The 18,832-nt window shown below is 41.4% G+C and overlaps 1 protein-coding gene across 18 annotated transcripts in view; it reads right to left on the bottom strand.

The window, feature by feature from the left end:
* Positions 1-18,832, bottom strand: part of EPB41 (erythrocyte membrane protein band 4.1) — a 228,181-nt gene that overhangs the window by 12,112 nt on the left and 197,237 nt on the right. For 16 of the 18 annotated variants that reach the window (XM_068269163.1, XM_068269169.1, XM_068269168.1 and 13 more), the window contains one exon: positions 13,267-13,446. The exons of the other annotated variants lie outside the window; for them this stretch is intronic. In XM_068269163.1, the coding sequence (XP_068125264.1) occupies positions 13,267-13,446 (180 nt within the window). The remainder of the gene's footprint in view (positions 1-13,266; positions 13,447-18,832) is intronic. 18 annotated transcript variants of the gene reach the window in all.

Consider the following 18,832-nt stretch of genomic DNA (forward strand, 5'->3'; position numbering starts at 1 on the left):
ACTTACAAGTGTTTTTCCTCCACGTAACTCACCTGTATGTAACAAAGTCACTTCCATCTGTGAGGAATACCTATTGGAGAATCACTGCACCCCTGTGACCCTGAACAGAAGTTGTTGTGTTTTCCTCTTAAAAATTTAACATTTGAAGTGTATTCACAGTACTAACTAGTTACAAGTGTAAACAATGATTATTAATAAATCTGATGTCTTAGGCCCGGTTCACATTAGCGTTTGTAGCCAAAAGGATTCGCGGCCCGTTTCACATTATGAAAACGGATCTGTTCAATGATTGATCGGATCAGTTTTCACTCAATTTCCCCAGCAAATACATACCCAATCTTCTGCAGCAGTCGGCGGTAGAGGCTTCCTCTTCTTCCGCTGTGATTACACAGCGGGTCATGTGACTAGTCACATGACGCGTCATGTAGTCACATGATGCGGAAGAAGCCCGCAGCAACTTTTAGATCTGGGGACCGGAACGTACGGAACGTATCCGTACCAACGGACGCATGTGAATGGATCCATAGGTTAACATTGGATCCTTTCACATCCGTTCCGTTTGTACAGTATACGTTCCGGTTACATTCCGCAAAAAAACGCTAATGTGAACCGGGCCTTACTCATATGTGAACAATAAAGTGCACTACAAAGGTCTTCCTTAAAAGAGGGAACATATATTATGTATTCTATAAGACTTTATTCACAGACGTAGTGACATTTGCTATGCGCAGTGACAGAACAAGCAAAATGCATAGGACATATTACACATCAATAAGAAAGTAAATAATGAAACCTATGACTGCTATGACTGCTACATGTTACAAGATTAAATCAAAGAAATATGTAGACTCCTGGAAACATGAGCTTATTAAGAACAATAAATTTAAAGGAAACCATAGATGATGTACTTAGCAGCTTTTATTCTTACCTGGAGCCTCCCCCAGCCCCATGCTGGCCTTGGGCTCCATTGCTGTTCTCCTGGTCCCCTCCGTTCCTCCATTGTGCCCCCTGTATATAGCTCAGTCGAGGGCAGTTGTGGTTCCATGCATACGCAGCTGTCATGCACCCGTCGCCAGGAGTCTGCGCAGCTAGTAGAGCGCAGGCGCAGGACAGCCTGAGCCACGGGAGCGTGACAATGCAGCATATGCACAGTGAAGCAAGACTGCCAGCGACTGAGCTATATACCAGGGGCACAGCGGAGGAATGGAGAGGACCAGGAGACCGGCAATGGAAGCCAACGCTGCTGCAAGCCCCAGGTAAGTATAAAAGCTGCTAATTACATAATCTCTGGTACACTTTAAGTGAGAAGAGATATCTCATAAGCACTTTACATAAAATGCAAAATGCTGGGTTTAAAAATGAAACCCATCACGAGATGTATAGAAGCAAGTAATGTTGACCTTGCAAAGCCCCATCCACATACCAAACTTCAAACTAGACTAGCTGTTCAGAGATTGGGAAGGTAGGTGTGACTTGGCCATGCCTTGAAAAGCCCCACCCACCTACCTGACTTGAAACTAGTCTCAGAGTTATGCTGGATACACACGGTGCGTTCGCGCACTCGATTTTCCCGTCGATTCGTTTATTTCCAACATGTCCGATTTGGATTTCGATGGATCGTTAGGTCGATTCGCATGCAAAGTATGCCGAATCGACCTAACGATCCATCGAAATCCAAATCGGACATGTTGGAAATAAACGAATCGACGGGAAAATCGAGTGCGCGAACGCACCGTGTGTATCCAGCATTAGATAGGCAGGTGGGGATGTGGCTTAGCAGGGCCCTATTCATGTGTCTGTAAGCTATCTTCAATTAAAAAACAGAGTTGTATATGGTCATATAGAGGAATATAGTGGCTTTTGTCATCTCTGACTGCAGAATAACTAGGAACAGTTTCCTGTAGCCTTAACCTTATTAATGAAAAATGCTGAAAGGATGTAAGGCTGACCCCTTGTGTAAGGTGTGACACAGAATTACTATAAAGACAGATACTACATGGGAATGTGCTAAGAGAAAACCTACAAGAGGTGATTTACTTTCCAACCTGAAAAGTATCATACAAATACAACTTAACACCACGTGTCAAATAGGTTTTTAAAATACTAGTTCCTTTATTGAAGAGGTTTTATTCGCTACATGATAACAATGTAAAGGTTCAAGCATCAAAATTGGCATGTTAAATTCCTGATCACATAAAAAGAAGCAGCCCACTATAACGCGCTGTATCTGTGGATTCATACTTGAACAAACTAGGTGACATTAACTACAGTTTTCACTTGGCTAGATTAGTGATCCCATCACTCAAAAGTGGAAAGATTTGCATGAAGCCAGTAAACCAAGAAATTAAAAAAAGATATAATTTATAGGAAACATCATAATAGCAAATGAGAGTTTTAGGTCTTAGGCCTGCTCAACTGTGAAAAAATAAAGATACAAATGTTCTACTTTAGTCAAAATGTAAAGCTACATTTGCTTTGGGGTCTTGTGACAACATTGCTCTATGTGGGATCAAGATTAATACGTTTATGGATTGTAGCAGCTTACAATGTTAAATTGTCTTAAGCCACTATGGATGACCACCAGTAGCCAACATACAAGGAAGGATGCCATTCAGACAAAAATAAGTGCATAAAAACCACACAGGGTCCCAAGTGAATGAGAAATACTTCGGATGGTCTAGATCAGTTCCTTGGCTGTTGGAAAGGCATGACACAGAGGCAGTACAAAGCAGAGGAGTACAGTTTAGCCATCTCTATACAAACACACCTACGAATTAAGTGTAAAACCTTCATACAATGGCTATTAAACCTATAACACAAGCTGTCTTATCTAAATAATAAACACTCTAGTAAACACGTTTCTGTAGCTTGACAGTACTTTGTGAAAGAATGGTTTATCCAAAGGAAAAAAAGTAACAAAATCAAGAAATATCAGCGTAATGTGATACAACTATGCTTACTGAGCGTGGACATAATGTTCCGAGATAGCTCGCCTTTTTGTGTAGGATTATATTACTGGGTACAAAACACACGGTAGAGCCACTGGATTCCTACTGGGATCAGTTGAACCAATTTATATGGTCTGTGATGTTGGATGTTGTTTGTTGAACGTATGCACACACTGAGTGACTGGTACATTTGTTATTTACTGAGAAGGTATAGGTATTCCTAAAGCCTGGAATTTCAGATATACAATTTCTTGTGTACAACCAACACGTCTTAGGCTTGCTGGTCGTTAAAAAGAGATATAAAGATGTGCAGGAAAACAGCATACTTTGTGTTCCAGGGTGAACGAGAGCTGAAATGTTAATAACCTGGAGAACCAGCCTGCTAAGAGAGTCATTTCATCATATTACAGGTGTGTTCATATAGTGCTAAATAGAACAGTTCACTGATACAAGGAAACCGTACTGAATGACCAAGCGGGAGCTGACCACAAATGAACATCAAAAAGAGAGCAGAGGAAAAAAGAATGAGAGAGTGAGTCTTCATAGAAATACAAGCCACCAAAGTGTCACTGCCAGGAAGATTAGAAATGACATAAGAAATGAGAGACGGGGATTTGGAAGTTGAAGTGGATGCAGACGGCATTTTTCCATGGACTTCTCCTCTGGCATTGGGATGGAGACTTTCGGGAGGTTTACCCGATGGTCTGTCCCAGAACGTTTTACAAGGTCTTCACCCTGCACTGGAGCCTCACCCTGAGTCTGCCCACAGAGGGGCGGCAGAAGAGAAAGAGACAAGTGAAACCGAAAAAAAAAAAGAAAAAAAAAACATGGCAAATGGAAAAATGGAATTTAACTTGTAGGTATGTGCAAAGCTTGTTATTTTTATAGTAAAATATTTCTTAGTGTAAAAGAAATTGCTTGATTTTCTAGTAGTACAATATCTAATGGCGGTGTCAAGTTTACTAACCCTTTCAATGGCAGTGATATGTTACATTTAAGCGGTTAGTTCCCATTGTATTAATGGCAGTATACAATTCAAGTGATTTATTCTTTTTGGGAATAATAATGGCAGTGAAGGTTGCTTATGGATGCAATACTTGCTAATGGCAGGTTTAAGATTTCCCATTTCACGTTAGGACAACATGTCAGTGATTACTGGGATGGAAGGTCTAGAGTTAGGTCTAACACACAGCCATTCTGTTTTATCCATTGTACCACTCAGACTGAGCTACAATAACAGTATGGCAGGTGATGCTCAAGCAGCTTCTTACATGGAGATCACTAAACTCTATGGAGCAAGTATTGGCAAATATTGGCACTGCAAATACCTCTAAGGGTTCATAGTGAAGGAAAGCGGTCTTATTTCCTGAATAGCAACATTACATTCAACATCCACATTCTCATATACTGCAGGAATTCCATCCATATGGCACAAAAGGCTCCATTCACAAAAGGGTGCTAACTCCGTTAGCATGCCTAAAAGCTTTAGGCATGCTAACTAGGGTGCTAAGCAGTTAGCATGCCCAAAGCTTTTATTGATCGCGCACAAAGTTTAGCGATGCACGGTGCGTGCCAAATGCCGCACTGGGTGCGACTAAACCCTCGCACTGGGTACGCCTAAAACGTTGCACCAGGTGCGCCCTAAAAGGCGCACCGTGCGACGTTTCGGGCGTACCCAGTACAACGTTTTAGGCGCACCCAGTGCGACGGTTTAGTAGCACCCGGGGCAAACATAGCGCACTAAACTTTGTGCATCCTTAAGGGCTTTAGGTGTGCTAAGGGGCTTTTAGGCATGCTAACTAAGTTAGCACCCTTTTGTGAATCAAGCCCAAACAGTCCAATGGGCAGTATGTTGCCTGAGCAATGAACTGAGGTCAACTCCTGCATAGAGAGAGGGTTGGTGTACTGCAAACCAAAAGGATGCTGAATGCAAGTGCAACTATCACTATGACAAAGTTTCTCAAGGTTCTTTTCCTGCCTCTCTATGAGAGGAAGAATTGGGTTCTTAGTTCCCGCAAAGGGACTGTTGCCCGCTGATCGGCTTTGACACTCTGGGCTGGATCTTTGCACATCCCTGAACAACATTTTTCTGTGACATCACGGCCAGATGGCTGGTCAGCACCGACAAAATAATGAGGAAAGAAAAAAAAGTAAATGGAAAAAAAAAAGAAGCAAAATATAATAAAGTGGTTAAGAAACCAAATAATGGCAAGGGAACAGGGAAAAGAAAAAAAGAAAAGAGAACAGGGTATAGTTAACTTAGCATTGCAAGCTGTGAAAAAATAGGACATCCCTGGAGAGCTCCAGAAGATGGAATATCACCAGAGGAACTAGGCTAGATGATAACCCACCGTCTGCAAATCTCATCGTGGTAGGGACAGTGTGGCAGAAATATCAGTCTAAGGCAGAATGTGGATACGCCACTGAAATGCTGCAGAAGCCAAAAACACTTTCCCAGGGATGAAATGGCTGATGTAATTCAGCGATTATTTCTACTATATTACCACTCTGTCTGATGCCAATGCATGTGCAACAGACGGACAGAATCTAAAATAAACTGGTGAAACCCTGGAAGATAAACTCCTACAGCTATCCTGCAGATTTTCTCAGCTGTTTCCTGTCTGCACTGCATGGAAGCCAGCTCAATAGTTCACTTTAATCAGCTGCAAGATTCCTTTATTGGTCTGTAATCTGATCATCACTGGTCCTATATCACAGACCCGAAGTGTATGTAAGCATTCTGAACTTTATTTCCCAAAAAGCCAACTCCACACAGAACTGACAAATCAAACCCATCACTCTCCTACATATTTTGGGCAATACTGTGGAACACAATCCATAGCACAATTACCTGATACAGCCAGATATAAAAGCTTAAATAAAATGAATGATGATAGGACAGACTCCAGACAGAATGTCTGCAAAGTACAGCATCTGCTTCTTTAAAAGCAATTCAATTGTTGGTTCTCATTCTAGGTGTCTGAAAGCAAGGCCCATGCATTGGGCGCCACCATGTCAATGATTGCATTTTGTCTTTGAAAGACAAGCTTGCATCAAGAGATGCTGGTTTACCGTACATCTATAGCCTTTAATTACAGAGTCCTTTCTCCAAATTACAAACATCTGTTTCAAGGTAGTACTCCCTCATCGATAAAAAGCATGGGTCCTTATTATTCAGTATGTGGAGGATATACTGTTTTTTTGCAGTGATTTCTGCCCAGATACTTCATGTTGCTTTTGCCCCAATACATTTTCTCCTGTGGTTCTGGGTCTCCATAACTCAAGAGTTTCTGTAATACTGTGATGCCCATCTGGAACAGAGTGACATCTTTCACCAGGGCTTTGGGAGGGAAAGGAGATCAGAGAGAAAACCCTGCTATGAAAGTCAAGCAACTGTGCCTGCAGAAATGTTTTGTGTGGAGTTGACTTTACAAGTGAATACTTGAACCACATTAGAAGATTATTGTTTAAAACCTCTGATCTTGCATATATGGTTGCTATATAACTTGAATATATTATAAAGTTCAGAATTTAAAATTTAAAAATAATAGAGTCTGGTGGAATGACTTTCACAACTCTTCTTCTCCCAATATAAAGTAACTGTATTGCTAACATGCCTGCTGACTTCATCAAGATGGAAATAAAAGTGCTGAAGAAGAGCTCCACCATAAACTGATATAGGCAGCAATTAGCGCAGTCATCTACAAGTAATATATCACAGAATAAAATGGCAGAAATCTAGCTGCACTCTTATGCTTCCTGAAGCTGGATTTGTTAACTACTCTTCATGAAGTATGCACTGGCAGCAAAGGAATGTATGGCACCACTATTTATCTTTCCATTGGCCAAGGTTGGGCGATAGATTCTGGGATTCTAAACAAGATATCTTACCAATATAAAACCAGCTACAGCAGACTCCCAATTATCTGGAACTCAAATAACCAGCAGCCTCAACAAATCAGCACAAATCGCCAGCAATACTCACAGTGGTGAAGGCCAACTTCTTGAGCGGTTTGTGGGCTATGCTGTGCTTAAAGGCTGGCCCCCCTCAAGGTTAATATACTTTCAATTACTGTATTTCCACATTTAATATAGAGTTCATGGTATGTATATAGAGTGGGCACTGTATTAGCTAGGCCTATTTTTAACATTGAGTCACAAGCCACCAGAAAGCTCACTTATCCGGCATCAGCTGATCCGTCAGTGCTAGATAACTGATACTCTGCTGTAATTTAAGAAAGTATGTTATTCAGCTTATCCGTTACTAGGGGTCAACGGGATGCTAAGCCATTACGTATGGTTGACCCCATCGCAAGGTACATAAATATGCAAACAATTAGCATAAACTTGCAATTACTGCCAACTTATTGATCACCCTTTACTTGCTTTACTTGCTACAATAATCTAAAACTCTAAAAGATTTTTTGAGTGGCATTAGCCTATAGTAGGATAGCTTAATGGGGCCTCTATGCTAGCATTTGCAGATTACATCCAGGCTGCTGAGGCAAGAGAGGGAAGTGCCTCTTACTAGCTACCTATGTTAGGCATATTACATGGCATCTGACGCACAAAAGGTGCATTTATAAGTATATACGATCCATGAAACCACCTAGAAAAGAACTGCTTCACAAGTTGTAGATAACATTATCCATTGAGCATTTTGGGCCTCTCCAGCATTTTTCAGGTGTTAAAGGAAACATGCAAGTCATCTGACCAAAGCAGCAAATCAAGAAATCATTTCTGGTGCCTAAATAAGCTAGTCATTCCTTGCGGCTTCATGGAAGGATTCAACCAGTTAAACTCTTCTATGATTCATGGAAGCTTGCAGGCCAAAAAAAGCACCAACAGCCATTGTAAATGTTGCTAGTGTTTTGGCAAAGTGCTTCAAGGTAAACAAGCTAGGGATGGAAAGCAAAATGCAAGGTTGTGTACATGAGCGGCCAGAGCATGATAAAGGCGTGGCTTTTACCTCTGACCCGCATATTTTCCGCTCAGTGGGTAAAACAAGAGCACGCTTAACCTGGATCAACACAGCAACGATGAAAAAAAATAAACAAACATACCATCAGAAACAGTTAATGTGTAGATCAGCAGAAGTAAGAAAAAACGGCAATAAAATCTTAAGTTTGTGCACAATGTATTTAGAAATAGCTTAAAGCTCAGTTTCAATAAGTTTGCTGGTGGGCTGTCCAGTGTCCTCACCTAGTAATGTACTAGAGCTATATCAAAAAAACAACAACATAACACACACTTAGTAAATACTTGACATTTGAAGTTTTATATTTCAGTTATGAGGACCTATGCTTGCCTCAGGGCACACTGCCAAGCTCCCTCCAGCAGGATGGCATCGCTGACAATCCCGCTGAGCATTTCATTGTGGAGCATGGGGGATCTTTGACCGGTTTCACATTTGCAGGACTCTACCATTTGAAAGCTTCACCAAGAAGTGGGGACTGAATACTGTATCAGAAAGAGGGCTTTATAATATATATGCTGGACACATTGGCCCTGTGAGACTTAATAATGAACGAAAATGGAGTGCATCTCTCGGAGTAAGAGATGTCTTGTGCTGCACTTTTACAGAAATATGCAAGTAACAATGCATCTTTCGACAAGACTGTGTTAAATACTGTAGATGATCTCTGCAGTATCAACGGCATGCTGCAGCATGCATTTTACTTTGAAAAACGGCTCTCCGCAGCGTATTGGAAGTTGTCTGGAAATCGTAGGGTACTTAGGTGATGCAGGCGAGACCTTGCCCACACTCTGATGAAGGTCTGGAAGTTCCCGAAACGCATTGGTGGGAGTGGCTAGTGAATATTAGGCCTGCTGGAGACATAGTAAGAACAAAACATGGATCAGACTGCATGTAAGCGGTATTAGGGCAGGATTCTTACAACTCAGTCAGTAGGGTCTAGAACTAGACAAAAAGTAGCTTGGAGACATGGGACCTTTATCTCTACTCAGGCACTTGTGAAGCGAATGGAGTCCCTTTAGAGGTCAGAGCATTCAGCTGGGGTGTTCATGTAATTAAAGCGTTGGAAAAACTTGAGTGCAGGGTAAAGCCGAAAAATAGCTCACCCTGCTCCTGCAAAAGTCCCGGCTCCGTTAATTACTATTCTGCCTCCAGACCACCAATGACTCTTGGGTAAGATGCAATTTGGCTGCCAGCTGAATTGCGCTGTCTTTACTGTAATTTGGGCTCCGTCTTTTGACAATGTCCAAATTACTGACTGAGTGCCGCAATAGCCGTAATTCACATTATAGCCTATGGCGGTGCCTGGTTTGCCTAAATGTCAAGCTTCAGCTGGGTGTCCAGCGACTGAGATTAACTTATACAGTATGTTAGAAGGTGGTGCTTCACAGCTTTAAGTCAAAACAAAGTTCCACATTTCGATTAATAAGCATCCAGCTCTTGGGGTGTATCCTCCCACACTTAAATATTGACTGAAGACTAGGTCCAACCAGATCTGTATGTGTGTTGGAACATTAAGGGCCCTGTCAGGGCATGATTATGCCCGTTTTGACGCAACATGTATTGAGTGCGATTTGCAAGGTAAAATGAAAGTCATTAGACGGTCATGTTACCTTGTACATTTAGCAATGCATTAGTGTGTGTTGCCATGTAAAGCCGCTGGGAACATTTAATTGCACGATGCAAGCAATTTCCCGTTGAGTAACGTAGTACTAGCGTCACTTTGATTTACGCTTGAATGCAACTTCCACCATCATGCTTTGCATCGGAACGCATGCAGTACAAAATCTGGTTCGTGCACGTGTTGGCTAGTGGGAAAGGGCTAGTGGTAAATAAAATTACCTCCCGTAAAACTGTCTAAATATATAATTTAAAGACTTTAACCCCTACAGGACTGTGATTAGTATTAAAAAATCCTGTTTGCCCTTGTTAAAGGCAAACAGACGTTTTAATACATCGCTCAGTGCTGCCGTGCACACAGGAGTGCATGCTCCCGCCATGCATTACTGCAGAGACTGACACATCTTTAATTGGTGAACAGGAACGTGTTCCCTGAGCCAACCAAAGTATAAGGGAAAGACTATAGCTTCAATGAGAAGCCAATGATCTTTCCGGCTGTAACAACACTGCCTGTGTGCTTTCAAGTCTGTTCAGAGCATAAAGAATAGTGGGTGTGGGGACATCTAGTGGTAAAAAGAAAAATACACATTTTTACACTACATGTTACACTATATAAATAAAATAAACTCCCCCCAACTTACACCACCATAGTTACCAAAATAAAACACTTGCTAAAAAAAGAGAGAAAAAGTAACAGTATAAAAGAAAAAAAAAACAGTTATGTTAAGGACTGTTGCCTTTTACTATGTATGTCATAAGGGTATGTTACTGTTATTTAGGCAAATAAGGGCTTGTAATTATTGACCGGGTACAAAAAAACCCACAAAACAAAAAAAAAAATACACCTTTATTTCAAAATAATATATTCTCGCCATACACTGTACTAGGGGCATAATTTAAACATGGAAATAACTGGGACAAATGGGCACGGGAGGTCCAAGCATGCACAGGAGACCCAGACTGACGCGACTGAACCAGTTACAGGGGCTGATTGCGGCTGAATGGCAGACCGCAGGAGGTCAGCGAGGGACTCAGACGTGCTTATGGGGCTGGAGGAAGCCCTGGGTAAGTATAAAATCTGCAGCATCATAGCTTGGGCCACTACTCAGTTAACCAAACTACTAATACATTGCCTGAAAAAGCTGCAAGAGGGAACTACAGAACTTAAAAGAATTGGTAAAGGGTGAAAATATTTCTGCAAGGCAGTACACAAGCATAGTGCAATCTACATATATACAGATTATTTTTCGTGCACGTCATCAAAGTGTACCAGAGCCAAAGCTCAGGAACAAAATCACATACTTCTCTAAGAGCAGGAAGCCTCAGAATCCCTCTGAGCCCTCCGTTCCCCTGTCAATGAGTGCAAACCCTCTAAAGATTACAAACAAGGGACTGTCAGTAATCTGATGGGGGTCTGTGCAGAAAGCTGCGCTCATGCCAGAATAGGAATATGGCTGCAATCAGCAGAAATGTCCTGACGGAGGAAGTCGAGGGAAGCCTCACTGGGACTCCCTCTCCTTAGGTAAGTATTTGTTTGTCTGGCAAGTGCTTAATTAATTAACAGTTAACAATTGTGAGTTGCTGCTATTATAGGAAATAATTACAAATTAAGAAATGTTGCTGATGATTGGCTGTATTACTGAATAAAGAAAACAATGTGTACATTTTCTCTTACTACAGAGATATTTATAAATATAAAAAAGGCATTATAAAAACAAAAATGCAACATATAGGAAATACTCCCAATGCAGTTTCTGCATTTTATCATAGCTGCACAATATAATTTGGTACATGGCATTGAATCCCCATTTTTTACCTAAGATAACGTGATATCTACTAAAACACTTAAAAGCATATGAAGTCCAATTGGGTTACTGTTGAGGTTTGTGCTGTACTAGTTTTACACTAAACTAAACAAAGTGAGTAAAATATTACTAACAGCATATTCATAGTCATGAAGAAAGCCTACTGAAGAGTTCCCATATTTTTTTTAAACGATTTCTCACTGCAATATGAGGACTATTCATAACAAAGACTGCTATGATTAAGAGCTGAGATAGCTCGAAACATGTTAGCATTTTGATGCATGTGCAAAATCTTATATTGGATACGTCCTAAATAAAGCTACTGTTTGGAATCCTGGATTGGTGCGGACCTTCTTGCTGTAAAGACTGCGAGTAGTTACAGAGCTTACAGCCTATAACTATAACCCAATCCTCAGCACAGTGTGTTATTGCAGCCATGAAAAGGGCTGTCTTTATCAGGAGGATCACTGAGAATAAATATACTATGATAGTGTGCAACTATTAAATGTAATAAGAGCAGCACTTCGCATCAATTATTTCACCGTACAAAATATATCCGCCATTATCAATTCCTGTGTTTTCAAGGTATACCCTCAGACCTACAGTAGCTGATATGTTTTAGGCTTTATTGAAGGATTTTAGATAGCGCACCACCTCTTGTTTAATCGGAGTGTTTCTCAACTGTACCTATCAGCGCAGTGAAATGGGTAATATTAGGACTACATTTTTGTTTGCATAAAACTAATAAGCGACAGATATGGGATTCAGTACAGTAACAGAACAGGGCAAGTGCTGCAAAAATACCAACATTAGCGCTACAGAAGATGCTGGCCCTATACAAATCAATAATAATATTAATCTATGCAGTTTGCAGTTTGTCAGCTTCCTCTGCTCTGAACAAGCTGTAGTGAGTGGAGTAGGAAGAGCTGACTGTAAACGGTGTCGTGTGTATATTCGTTATTTCAATTAATGCTTAAATATTGTATTCTTTTGCTATTTTTTTGTGTGTGCTAAAATCAGCATTTTATGTACTAGTAACCATTGTTTCAGAGTGCTAGCTTAAAACATCACTAATCCCTAACACTATTTACAGCCTTTGGGGCCCAGCAAGAATTTTTTTAAGACATCTGCAACATTTTTATTGCGGTCTATATTTACATTGAGCAGAATATCACTCTCTCTCTCTCTCATGCATTTTAAAGGACAGGGACAAGTCGTCTTAGGAGACACAGACTGCAATAATAACATTTCCATTACTTCCTGCCCCACTCATCTACTAGGTAAAAAACAGTGCCGCCATAGGCTGCAATGTAGAAACGGTAATTTGGGTGTCCGACATTTACAGTTTATAGGCACAAATGTTCGTTATTTACCATTTATAGCCGCTAATCGCGTCCTTTAACGTTGGAAAAAATATTGGGGGTCAGCAGTCTGGGTATTGGGGGTCAGAGGGGGGGGGGGGTCTTAAGTGTTAGGAGTGAGGGATAGGTCCTTAGGGATTAAGGTTTGGCACATGGTTGGGGGAAGGGGGCAGGTAGTACAACATTGGTAATTTTACCGACATTCTACAAGCGGCTATCTAAAGCACCCTTTTTACTGTCGCCTCTCTTACATGTGACATAAATGAGGGGGGGGGGGAAGACACCACCCACTGTGTCATTCTTCTGTGCAAATGGTGTGGGGGGGGGGGGAGGGTTTGTAAACTTTAAAGGCCAATTTAAAATTTACATTAATAAAGAATTGCAAACTTAAATTCAATACGGTGATGCTGCCCACTTAAAACTCCTCAGTTTCAAAGGTTCTGACAGTTGTAAGTTTGTAAACAAGACAAGCAAATGACAAACATAATGATTATAGATACATGCTTACGGTTTCTAAAACCATAACAGTAATGTTCTATGGTTGTATTCAAACTTACCCCATCAGTGCCAGTTTGGACCTGTCCATTGAAACTGAGGGTACGGAATGGAGAGTGGGTAGAAAGGCGTTTGTCCCACTCACTGGGGCGTGGTGCAGGCACTGACTCCATAAAACTTTTCTTCAGCTCACGGATACTGGCATGGTGACGGATTATCTCTTCCTGAGTCTTCTCTAAGTCCTGAGAAGTTTTTGGGAGGGGGAACAGTCGGAATAGCAGTGTGGAGTGAGAATATGGAAATGTATACAAGCATACAGGAGAGATCAGGTGAAGAAAGGAGAACAAGGGAGGCAAAGAAAAGAAGAATGGTAAGCAGCTGGAGGGGTAGACGCAAAAATCCTGGGGCACACTGAGGACACAATGCTGAAAGTCAGGGACACAATGTAGCCAAAGCTTGTAGCCGGTAATGTGTTTAGTGGCAGACAAGCACTCTAAGCAAAAAAGAAGAAACTGATGGAGAGGCCCACATCCATCCCCATGGCTATTGAAGCCATAGCTGACCCTTTCTAATATGCTACAAAAAATGTAAATGTTTTACTGCAAAACCTGATGGGGCTCTCAAGTAGGTGGCAGTCACCCACATAACACGTGGTACAGTGGCAATTTAGCCAATACTGCCAGAGGATTCCCCGATTCATGGGACCTTTTCTTTATTATTCTCAATATGTACATATATTTTTCATCATCTGCCACAGTAGGTGTACATATGTTTCACATGGTTTTCATTATTATCACTGTCTCCATTTGATATTATGTACAGATTTTTTTTTTTTTTAAATGACAGCATTGTATACATTTATTTTACTTAAGTGACAATTTTTTGACTTAAACTATCCTTATGGGGGATGGTATTACATCCTTATAATGGGGTGGTGTAATGCATAGGTTATCACTCTATTAGGGCATTTTTTTTGTCCTTTGTGTTTTATACTGTTTTATCTTGTTTTATGCAGTTCTAGTCATATAGTATTAAATAAATGAGATATTTTTCCCACTAATATACAGGGGTAACGATAGGAAATGCAGCCGTTAAAGTGGCACAAGACTGACAGCCGCATAGCTTTGTACTGCACTGAGCAGTACACAGCAAGTAGTTGTGGCATTCTGATTGATACTTGACCAGTTATCTGTAGTAATCTGATCAAACATCTATTGTTGCAGTGTATTAACTAACAAAGATATTGATAACTCCTTGATGTAGTAAACAGCCAATAGTGTATTACAAAATTTACTGAAACAAGTTCCCTGAAGAGACCATAATGAAATTTGCATCTTTACTATTTAGTGCTCAGTGGATAGTGCAACCAAACAGTGGTTGACCATGTAATGTTAAGTGAAGGCTAATGTGCCTAAATAAGGCTATCATTTTATTTACTAACATCCAAGGAACTAAAACACAGGAATAATGTAGACAGAGTTGCCAACATTTGCTTAAAGGGAACCTTAACTGAGAGGAAGGCTTTTAAACAATACCAGTTGCCTGGCAGTCCTGCTGATCTTTGGCTGCAACAGTGGCTGAATCACACACCTGAAACATCCTGCTTATTGAGGGGCTGTGGCTAAAAGTATCAGAGAACCAGAATCAGCAGGAGTCTAATGCTGGGAATACACGGTTCGTTTTTGCCTTCGTTTAAACCTTCGATTCGTTCGGTAAACGAATCGAGTGTTGAAAACGTATGTGAAAATAGTCATAATCTCATTATAGTTTCGATTAATAGACCCCAAAAACGAACGACTAGTGATCGAACATGTTTGATATTATCTCTCTTTATCCATCTAATCGAGCCATTGGTAGGCTTGATGGCTGTTCAGATCGATTATATATTCGTTTATGCTAGTCCGTCCCTGTAAAAAGGGATTTTCGTTTCGTTTCTTTGCAGCCTTCGATCATTGGAAAAACGAAACCATCAGAATCGGAAAAAAAAACGAAACCGTGGGTGGTGATATTAACCGTATGACTGATTATTTCGGGATCGAAAAGGACAAAAGGCACAATCGAAACGAAGGTTTAAGCGAAGGCAAAAACGAACCGTGTATTCCCAGCATAAGGCAACTGGTTTTATTTTAAAAGGAAAAATCCATATCCTCAGTTTAGGTTCCCTTTAAAGGGAATCTGAAGTGAAAATAAACTTATGATATAATGATTTGTATGTGTAGTACAGCTAAGAAACAGAAGATTAGCAACATAGATATTGTTTCCAGTACAGGGAGAGTTAAGAAACTTTCGTAATCTATGCAAAAGAGCTTATCTGAGCTCTGTGACCAATTTGGTAGCTGCTTTCTGAAGCATTTATACATCAAGGAAGCAGAGGCCTGGAACCCACTAGGAGCGCTTTTTTGAGCGCTTTGTGATTTGAAAAGCTCTTGCTAATGTAATGCTATGAGTGTGATCCCACTTGAGGAATGTGATTTTATAAAAATCCCCCATAGCATTGCATTAGCAAGCGCTTTTTCAAATCACTAGCACTTAGATAGATTAAAGGTGGCCATACACTGGTCGATTTGCCATCAGATCCGACCAACAGATAGATCCCTTTCTGATCGAATCTGATCAGAGAGGGATCGTATGGCTGCCTTTACTGCAAACAGACTGTGAATCGATTTCAGCATGAAACCGATCACAATCTGTGGAGCTGCCGCTGCCCCCTTCCCCCGCATACATTAACTGCTCCAGCTGGCGCGTGTCCCCTGGTCTCCGCTGTCTTCTCCGTGCTCGGCTCCTCCAGCTTCACTGAACTTCCTGCCGGGAAAGTTTAAACAGTAGAGGGCGCTCTACTGTTTAAACTTCCTACCGGGACAGGAAGTTTAGTGAAGCTAAAGCACGGAGAAGAGAAAGGACAGCGGAGACCGGGGGACACGCGCCGGCCGAAGCAGGTAATGTATTGCCGCTAGCATCGGTCGTCGGGCATTCGAACGCCAATATCGACGCACTCCCGACCCGCCGGCGATCGAGCGAAATCTTCCGCACGGACAGATCGACGGGAACGATTAATTTCGGACGGAAATCGATCGTTCTGTCAGCGTTTGCGCAACGATTTCACAGCGGATTCGATCACAGTGATCGAATCTGCTGTATATCGGCAGGAAAATCGTTAGGTGTAAGGGTCCCTTAAGACAGGGCATAACAATAGGGGCTGCAGCCCCTGCACCGGTGGGGGGCGCCCAGGGCCGTTTTGGGGGGCAGGAGGGATCGCAGCATGAGGGGAGAGCATGGCCACCTACATAGGCAGGGAGGGGGGCACGGCGCATCCAAATTTTCACAGGGGGCCCTGTGATTTCTAGTTACGCCCCTGGATTAAGATAACATTTTTACTCCTGGGAAGTTGAAAGGGTCATTAACTCTGCTTGTGTTATAGTTTAAAATACAGTGTGGCTTGTAATTGCAAATATTAAAGAATTTTGCAATGTTATAAATAAAAGCTATATTTCTAAAAATGTAAAATGTGAGACTATTTTCTTTGCTACTAATGTTCTATTAATTATCAGTACTACACATACAAATCATTACATTATAAGTTTTTTTTCACTTCAGTGTCACTTTAAGGGTGCCCATTGATACAATCTTGATTGTACAATATTCTACAGTCTTTAAAATTAGAGCATGCCTGAAGTATCTATTCAAATTATATTCACTTTGTTTACCCCTATACTACATAGATTTGTTATTATTGTACAATCAGGATTTTATCATTAATGGGTACCTTAAAGAGAACCCGAGGTGTGTTTAAAGAATGTTATCTGCATACAGTGGCTGGATCTGCCTATACAGCCCAGCCTCTGTTGCTATCCCAAACCCCCCTAAGGTCCCCCTGCACTCTGCAATCACCCATAAATCACAGCCGTGCTGTGAGGCAGTGTTTACATCTGTAGTGTCAGTCTCAGCTGCTCCCCCGCCTCCTGCAAAGCTCCGGTCCCTGCCCCCGTCCCTTCCCTCCAATCAGCAGGGAGGGAAGGGATGCAGGCGGGGACCGGAGTTCTGCAGGAGGCGGGGAGAGCAGCAGACTGACACTATAGAGATAAACACAGCCAGCTCTGACAAGCTGTTTGTCAGCAGCGTGGCTGTGATTTATGAGGGATTGCACAGTGCAGGGGGACCTTAGGGGGGTTTGGGATAGCAACAGAGGCTGGGCTGTATAGGCAGATCCAGTCTCTGTATGCAGATAACATTCTACAAACCCACCTCGGGTTATCTTTAAGAGCAAAAGCAGTTGTAGAGTTATTGGTCTAGACTTGGCTTTTTTGCTTCTTTTTATTTGTCACAGCCTATTTGGGCTATAGATGCAAGGGAAGTAGGGGACAAAAACATGGGGTGATCACAGAGAGCCACTGGGGGACATTTATCAAGAATGTCAGAGACAAAATATTGGTAGGTTTTTAGAAATCCATGCAGAACTGTCTCAGGCATCTTAAGAAATAACTAGATAGAGTGCAGTTTCCTTTTAAAACTGTTGTAAAATAGGAGGAGTTGGGAAGGTCTCTCAGACAGTGCAGTGTGTAAGGGAAATTGCTGTTGCCAAGGTAACCAATACATCTGCTGTATTGATACCGGCAGGCTGTGGGTGAGGAAATCAGTAGGTGGGAGGAGCCTTTCACAAATCATGCCCAGCCTGCACTGCTACACTATGTGCAGAACTGCTATTAAGCACTTCTTAATCTGCGACAGTTTAGGGATGGATTTGCACTTAACTGTAGTGCAGCTCTAGAAATTCACGCTAAACTGTTGCTACTACATAGGATTTAAGAAGTTTCTTATAATTATGTAGAGCAGCCCCCCTGCTGGTTAGAACTGTTTAAGAAGAAAAAACTGGCGGTAATGCTTTGATAAATCTGGCCTGTGGGGGCCAAAGCAAACATCACAATTGGGAATCTCCTCTGTATTCCACGGAACACACAAGTCAAGCTAATGATGTGCTGAAGGACAGATACATTATTTTCTTGCATCCTTTCCAAGTGAGGCTTGCACCGTCATTTAGTAATCTCTATCTGCCTGATGGCTTTGATACATCTAACAATAAGGCTGATGTGAGCTCCTACGGCAGTGCTTCATATGCAAGACTGATAAGTCCTTGTAGGCATTTGTAAAAGGTGGTTTGTGAATGTGGCATTATACAAGGAGTTAAAGCTCTTGATCCTAAGAAAATTAATCTCACTTGTGTAGACCTAGCATCAATTAGGCAATGAGCAAAACGGGTCTATAGGATTTTACATCTCCATCAAGTATTTAAGTGATAAGGAAAAAGCGATTTAAAGCGGTTAAAGCTGTACGGCATTGTAGGTATTTGTTTTGAATAGGTTTGGCGATGACTGGAATTTGTATTAGAAGAAGGCGGAAGCACACATACACACAGAGCTGTGTAATCACTTCTAAGCACAAAAATGTAACACAGAAAGCAAGGCCAGAAACGGTCTTCACCACTACAAAAATCTCCTTAAAAACAAGCAAAATCCACAGAAATAAGCGGAATGAGCTCCACACATAAATGTATGTTAAGTACTTTGGAGAACATGCAACATGTTAGGTCACAAAAAAACACGCATGCAAAAAAATAAACATGCTGACAAAGCT

This window comes from Hyperolius riggenbachi, chromosome 2 (genome assembly GCF_040937935.1).
Source record: "Hyperolius riggenbachi isolate aHypRig1 chromosome 2, aHypRig1.pri, whole genome shotgun sequence".
In the NCBI taxonomy this organism is placed as follows: domain Eukaryota; kingdom Metazoa; phylum Chordata; class Amphibia; order Anura; family Hyperoliidae; genus Hyperolius; species Hyperolius riggenbachi.